Here is a 6,668-nt window from a genome sequence, read left to right as displayed (position 1 = left end):
GCCTTCCAAATTATTTTAGCAAAACTTGGGGACTAAAAAACACTTTCTAATAATGATTAAATTAATTATTTAATTTATCATTTCCAAAAATAATATATATTTTTTCTCTAGTGCTTACTTCGTTCAGATAACTATGTACCTCTTAGAGGTACACCCCCACTATATAAACACTACTAATGTATGTGTTCCATCCGATGTAGGACTTCCACTTTTTTCAATTCACACAACACTAGTTCTACCCAAGATGGAAATTTGTGTTTAGTCTTTTTAACTCAATTTCCACAAATCTTCCAACAGTTCAAAACCTAACAAAACTTCTGAATTTAATGAAACAGCCAAAACAAAAGTAGTATAATATAAATAAAAGTAAAAAATACCTATGGTTTGCTCCATTCCATTTTCATTGTGATCCAAAAATGTAGAAGTATATATATTATCTAGTATAAAGTTTATATTTTATTATATACACATACATACTAAAAAAAGAAAAGTAGGAGTGGTCCAACCGCTGAGTTAGAGAGATTGATACAACAAGCCAGTAGGTATATCCCTCAAAAACAACTTCTGATGTACTAATAAATCTGATTTTGTACAAAATTTATTAGTCAGTGACTCAGTCTGTATTTGCAGGGTTGCTTGTTAGTGGTACCTACCACATCTATCTAGCTTTAGAGAGTTCAAAATCATATATAGCTGGTGTTCTTTTATCAACCATGTTATGTTAACTTCAGATAGAGATTCTTCCATTTATCACAAGTATAATTAAGGAAGGTAACTCAGTACATTAATCATTTTATGATAATAACATTGTTTCTAAATCTTACGTGGTTCCTACTTTCAGGATATGATAATTTGATTTTGATCATTAATGGATGACATACTAACAAATCTTTTGAGACTCACAAGTTATATTAGTGACCGATTCTTAAAATTCATAGGTGTGTTCTTGATTTCATGATCTCTACCAAGATATAGATAGCTATTAGTTATGTTCTATTACTTTGAAGTAATATTTTCCATGATGTCAATGCTGCACAGAGGATTTGGTACTTAGAGATGCAGTTAGGTATACAGAAAATTTTGGGGCCACTCCACTGGGCAATTCATCAGCACACAATTCAAAACGTTATTACACAAGAAGCACGTCTTTGCAACCTTCTCAAGTAGGAAGTGAAAACCATGAAATCTATGGAAGAAGAGTCATTAACAATAATAGTGAACTGCTTGTAGATACCAGATCTATTGCTGTAAATGCAAGTTATGTCTCTGCTGCTGTTCCTTCACTTTTATTAAAAGGGTAATGAGCTTTTGTTCTTCATGCTTAACCATACTACTGCCATGTCTAGTGTCCAACATCGACACGTGTGATTACATTCAAATATTTAACTTTCTCAAATTATTAAGTGTCGTGTTTGGTGTCTGTGCTCAGCTATATATTAGACTAAATGTCAGATTAGAAGAAGTTGTTCATTTTCTGTTAATATTTTGAAAATCAGCATTTTGCATTTTTATAATTGTTATTGCATTATCCTCATATTTGTGCAGTTTGACACTCCCATTTCTTGGTCTACAATATGCTTGGAGTTTGGGAATGGCCTCTTGCAGATATTCTTTCTCATGCATTAGATGTGCTCAACTTCAAGTTCATAGGTAAATAAAACAACTAGGGTTGTGGAAACAAACATTTTTTTTCTTCTGAAAAATTGGGGAAGGCGAGCTGATGGAAAATATTATTTTAAAAAAATAGATTACTTATATCTGTGTTCACTTTATTTTCCTTTGTCCATTCATTATGGTCTACAGATTACTGAATACTGCTATAATATTATGGAATTTCTCAGAATTACATCTCGTGTGTTGAAAACATTGCGCGGTTCTAGTGATGATATTGGGTGGTTGCAGCATGCTCCTGGAATGCCTCCAGTACATGATGGATCTTCAAGATTCTTAGAATTGCTATCAGACATAAGGTCCCCTATTTTATTATAAGGTTTAATCTGATATAATCTGGACTAAGGATTTATTTTTTCATTCTCATTTACCTGTTGAACATCAAATATAACTTATTCATAATTTTATATTATGACATTTCTTTCTTTTTATATTCCCATATTTTTATACCATCAAATATTAAAATTCTTGTTCATCTTTTCTTGGGAAACTCTGTTTACATAGACGGTTCTTGGGTTTCGTTTTACAGGAATGGAAAGGACTCAATACCTAGTTCATTTGTTTATTTGCTGATTCCAGGTATGACAAAATCCACATCATATACCTTCGCAGTTGAGATTAACATATATTTCCTTTTTGTTAAGATTAGAACTTACAAATGTTGCAGGTCTATTTAGCAATCATGGACCCTTGTATTTTGTTGCCACTAAGAGGTTCTTTTCAAAGATGGGTCTAGCTTGCCATATTGCAAAAGTTCATAGTGAGGTAATCAATTAATAGTTTATCTAAATTAGTCAATCAGTGTGGGGAGTACCCGAGTTTGAACCTTGGCTGAAACGATTGTAGTCAGACTTTACTTGTCTCTTGACAGAATTCGGGATTACTGAGGATCCTTTCCCTTGAGAACCGGAGGGGTTAAGATATAGAAATTATTTGATCAGTTTTAACCAACAACATATATATTTTCTGAAATGCATTTAGCTTATTACGCTTTTTCCTTTTGAAGTTTGAACATTTTTCTTTACACTCAGATTTTCAAGTCTCTTTTTCACTTACATCATTCACCACAAAATTGCATCCTTCTAGTGTCTGAGTTTCAAATATATATGTTTCTCTTTTAAGGCATCAGTAGAACACAATGCCATGGAAATCAAGCAGTATATTGAGGAGATTTACTGGGGTTCTGGCAAGCCTGTTATGCTACTTGGACATAGTAAAGGTGGTATTGATGCTGCAGCTGCTTTGTCTCTATATTGGTCTGACTTGAAGGGCAAAGTTGCTGGTTTGGCACTGGTACAGAGTCCATACGGTGGCACCCCCATAGCTTCTGATATTCTCCGTGAAGGCCAGATTGGCGACAAAGAAACCCGGAGGATCCTGGAACTTATAATATGCAAAATAATTAAGGTAACCATTTCACATGCCTTGAAGTTTGTGGTTGGACTAGAGTGTACTAATTGCTCATTTTATTTGCATCTAAAAATGTTATCAGAAAGAAAACTCTTAGAACTTTAGATGATCATACGCATTGTTCTTGTTTGAAAACATAAATCAACCACAGAGGAGGACTGAGGATGGTGAATCTCTGGCGCTGGTGAACGACCTCTTCAGTGACGATGCCTGTCCAAGCGGGAAAGTACCTGCAAAAGGCACTCCAATGCTAAAGTCGATCTTAGCATAATATGATAAGGATGGTGAATGAGAGATACCTGAAATAGGGTAAACCATTTTCCTTATAAAGGAGGACTTGATTGATTAGCAGACCGACTCTATTAAGGAGGACTGAGTACACAGCCCTTCGCTAACTTGGCCGATTACTACAGTATAGTACACACACGATGAAATTTGATACTTGGGCAGGAAGTTACTTGGCTATTTTGCTCCCCTTATGGGAGAAGAATATGGTATGACTATGAGCTAATTGTTGATTGATTAAGGTGTTTTTCTTTCAAATGGACTGTTATGGTTTTGAAATCGGGTTGCTAGGAATCACATGTTACATTTTAATTCTATTTCCTCACAATTTTATGCCAGGAATCCAAAGTCCTAACTGCATCTGATTTTGGTCTCTTTTGTTGTTAATTTACAAAAACAAAAACTAATTTTGTTAATTTTAAATTCCATAAGAAAAACTTATCCTTTCTCTCCTTTTCTTTTAATTGTATGTCAGTTGTATGCTTCAGGGTGATATAAGGGCATTGGAGGATCTCACATATGAGAAGCGGAAGGATTTTATCATGAAGCACAAGCTCCCCTTGGATATTCCTCTGATCTCCTTCCGTTCTGAAGCAAGCATTACCCCTAGTGTTCTTGCAACAATGACACAGATAGCTCATGCAGAACTTCCCCGGCTCATTCTACCAAAATTTGGATCAAAGGTGTCTGATCAATTTGTCGAATCAGGACGCCAAGTTCCTGTAATGGTTCCTGTCTCTGCTGCAATGGCTGCATTTGCTCTCCACCTGCAGCTGCGATATGGTGAAAAGAGTGATGGGGTAGTGACATGCCGCGATGCTGAAGTTCCAGGATCAGTTGTTGTAAGGCCTAACATGAAGCTAGATCATGCCTGGATGGTTTACTCTTCAAATTCAAAGAAGAAGAAATCAAGCGAACCCGATGCTCGCGAAATGTGTCAAGCTATATTTACTTTACTTGTAGAGCTTGGTAAGACAGAAAGGGAAGTGGAGCAAGTCTTATAACTCCAGTTTTGGGTCCTCAAATCACTTAGTTGTGTTGTTTGTTCAGTTTTCTTTGGTTGCTTTGTTTTCAGCATTTCAGCTCCATGTTTAGCTACTATAATGCACAATTCAGTTTAGTACTCTTTTGAAACATTTTCAGGATTCTATTATATCTTTGTTAACAAGAAAAATTAACATCAACTTTAAAAAATAAAAGAAGAAAATATTTTAAAATTTAAACGTGGCCTTATTGTAAATTTATAACATCAATGCTATTCATTTGGACCATCCACCAAAATTATCCAAGGACAATAAGACTCAACTGAAAACCCATTAAAATATAAGCACCCACAATTAGCATTTAGTAAAAAGAACAAGGAGTAAAAGTTTTAATTTCAATTTTAATCTCTTAAATCTTGGAATTATGTAATTTTTATTCTCAACTTTTCAATACCCTGAATTAGATCCTCATACCAAGAAAAATGGCATCATCATCGCCATATATAATTGTGAAGCTAAAAGTGAAATGACAGCATAAATAAAATTGAGTCACTCATTATTATTATTATTATTATTATTGGTATCAACCCTCCGGTTTATGTGAAAAGAAGACTTAGATAATTTAACGTTCGATTAGAAGGTAAGTAAAGTTAGAGTTTCAACCAAAATTCATATGCGTTATTATCATCGATCCAAGGATACTGTTTTGGTGGCATAATAGCACTGCAGTGCAGGACCACCACAAGCAAATGCATGCATTAGTGGTTTGGGCCATTAATAGTTTGGTAGGACTAGGAAGCACTGCTCTAGGCCCAAAATGTAATATTATTTATTGTTCTAGCCGCACTATGCCGATGTATTGTCTGCGTGCAAATACAAATATACACAGGTGCAACTAACATAGTAGTATTACAAAATATTGCTTTCGTCTATGTTAGAGAATATGAATATGTCCTGTTTCACCTTTAAGTACGACACATCTTATTTTGATTGAGGTATTGTCCGCTTTAGATTTAAATCATATTTGTCTCTTATAAAAGGCGCCTCGTTGGATCAAGGATCGTGGGTGGTGTTCTATATAAACTATTGTTGGCCTCGATTCTCAAGCAATGTAAGAATTTAAAGTGTATTGATTCGGTCACACCTTTAGTCAAGGCAAAAGGAGAGTTTATGTGTTGATCCAAATGAAGTTGTCAATGTTCCGTTTCCACACTATTGAAGCTTGCATTTGGAGGACCATATCATATACACACCTTAAGTTCCAATGGATTGTGACCCATATTATCAATCTGAACCATCCAGCCTAGATCCAATGTTGCACCTCCGGTGTCCCTAAAACACCGATGTCCAAATGAAGGCCTAACGACCAAAAACTCTACATATTGCTTGTTCATTGACTTGAACGTCAGAGCATGTCTGCATGTACGGTTACACCACCCCTCATCTAGTAGAGAAGGATTCACGACACAAACCTCCGTCATCACAACCTCTACCAGTTCATAGACCATCAACTTCAAGTCTGAAAGGCACAATATATATTACTCCCTCCGATCTCAAATGTAAGCAACTTTTCACTTTTTAAATTCATTCAATAAATGATGTATGTGGTCTATAATATGGACCACATACATCATTCATTGAATGAATCTAAAATGTGAAAAGTTGTTTACATTTACGACCGGAGGGAGTATTGTCTAAAGTACATTGGTATCAGCCTCAAATAGAAAGCTGAAGCATATAATATAACATCTTTGGTTTCTCCATTAGAGCATGAAATTATAATTTAGACAGCTCAACAAAAAAGATACATAACAATGCTGTAAGGATATATACGAAGTTACGGAACCGCCAGGTACATGTATGAGACACGAACATGCAGCAGTACTTGATGAGATCAGAGACATACAGTAAATGATATTTGTCACCAAGCGCATAACACCAGAACCGCGAACTTTTTTTTTTGACGAAACCAGAACAGAACAATAAATTGTTTTGATTTGTAACTTTCAGAAAATATTTTTCGAAATACGTGGAAGTAAATGCAATCACTTTCAATTTATAATGGCTCCTTTCAATTAAGTTTTTTAACGTTGTTGTATTCGAGTGGAAGATGATCACATGATATCAAAATTCTTCCCTCACGAGTTTTAATATTGATGTATTCACAAGGATTAAACTTCAAACACTTGACTAATTGAAATTTAGAGACACAACATCATCGTTTAAGTGTTCTTTAGTGGTAAATTAGTAACCGAAATCTGCCTTTGTACCAAATGAAAGTAAAAATTGGTCAAAGTTAATATATGTGGTTCAAAATTT

The 6,668-nt window shown here is 34.9% G+C and overlaps 1 protein-coding gene across 4 annotated transcripts; it reads left to right on the top strand.

Annotated features, from left to right (window-relative positions):
* Positions 1-413: 413 nt before the first annotated feature.
* On the top strand, positions 414-4,519 carry LOC11416730 (uncharacterized). Of its 4 annotated transcripts, none has more exons than XM_003630694.4 (10): positions 414-542; positions 631-771; positions 842-938; positions 1,039-1,297; positions 1,546-1,650; positions 1,842-1,970; positions 2,201-2,250; positions 2,339-2,436; positions 2,794-3,078; positions 3,855-4,519. In XM_003630694.4, the coding sequence occupies exons 3-10, from the start codon at positions 869-871 to the stop codon at positions 4,368-4,370; spliced, it is 1,512 nt and encodes a 503-aa protein (XP_003630742.2). In that variant the 5' UTR covers positions 414-542; positions 631-771; positions 842-868; the 3' UTR covers positions 4,371-4,519. The 4 variants fall into 4 exon arrangements, 3 of the variants coding, with proteins under 3 accessions (XP_003630742.2, XP_039685174.1, XP_024627720.1); XR_003007570.2 differs by lacking the exon at positions 414-542 and adding an exon at positions 3,233-3,575 and having other exon boundaries at positions 571-771; positions 3,855-3,997; XM_039829240.1 differs by lacking the exon at positions 414-542 and having other exon boundaries at positions 573-771; positions 1,039-1,125; positions 1,231-1,297.
* Positions 4,520-6,668: the final 2,149 nt, after the last annotated feature.

Source organism: Medicago truncatula, chromosome 8 (genome assembly GCF_003473485.1).
Source record: "Medicago truncatula cultivar Jemalong A17 chromosome 8, MtrunA17r5.0-ANR, whole genome shotgun sequence".
Lineage (NCBI taxonomy): Eukaryota > Viridiplantae > Streptophyta > Magnoliopsida > Fabales > Fabaceae > Medicago > Medicago truncatula.
Note: the sequence above shows the minus strand (reverse complement) of the source record. Positions and strands in the feature narration are given on the sequence as shown.

Excerpts from the sequence above, each read along its gene's own strand:
- LOC11416730 (XM_003630694.4), top strand. The coding sequence starts at position 869 with ATGGATGACATACTAACAAATCTTTTGAGACTCACAAGTTATATTAGT. Across the intron at positions 2,251-2,338 it reads TGTTTATTTGCTGATTCCAG|GTCTATTTAGCAATCATGGA; the intron begins GTATGACAAAAT and ends CAAATGTTGCAG. Across the intron at positions 2,437-2,793 it reads TTGCAAAAGTTCATAGTGAG|GCATCAGTAGAACACAATGC; the intron begins GTAATCAATTAA and ends TTCTCTTTTAAG.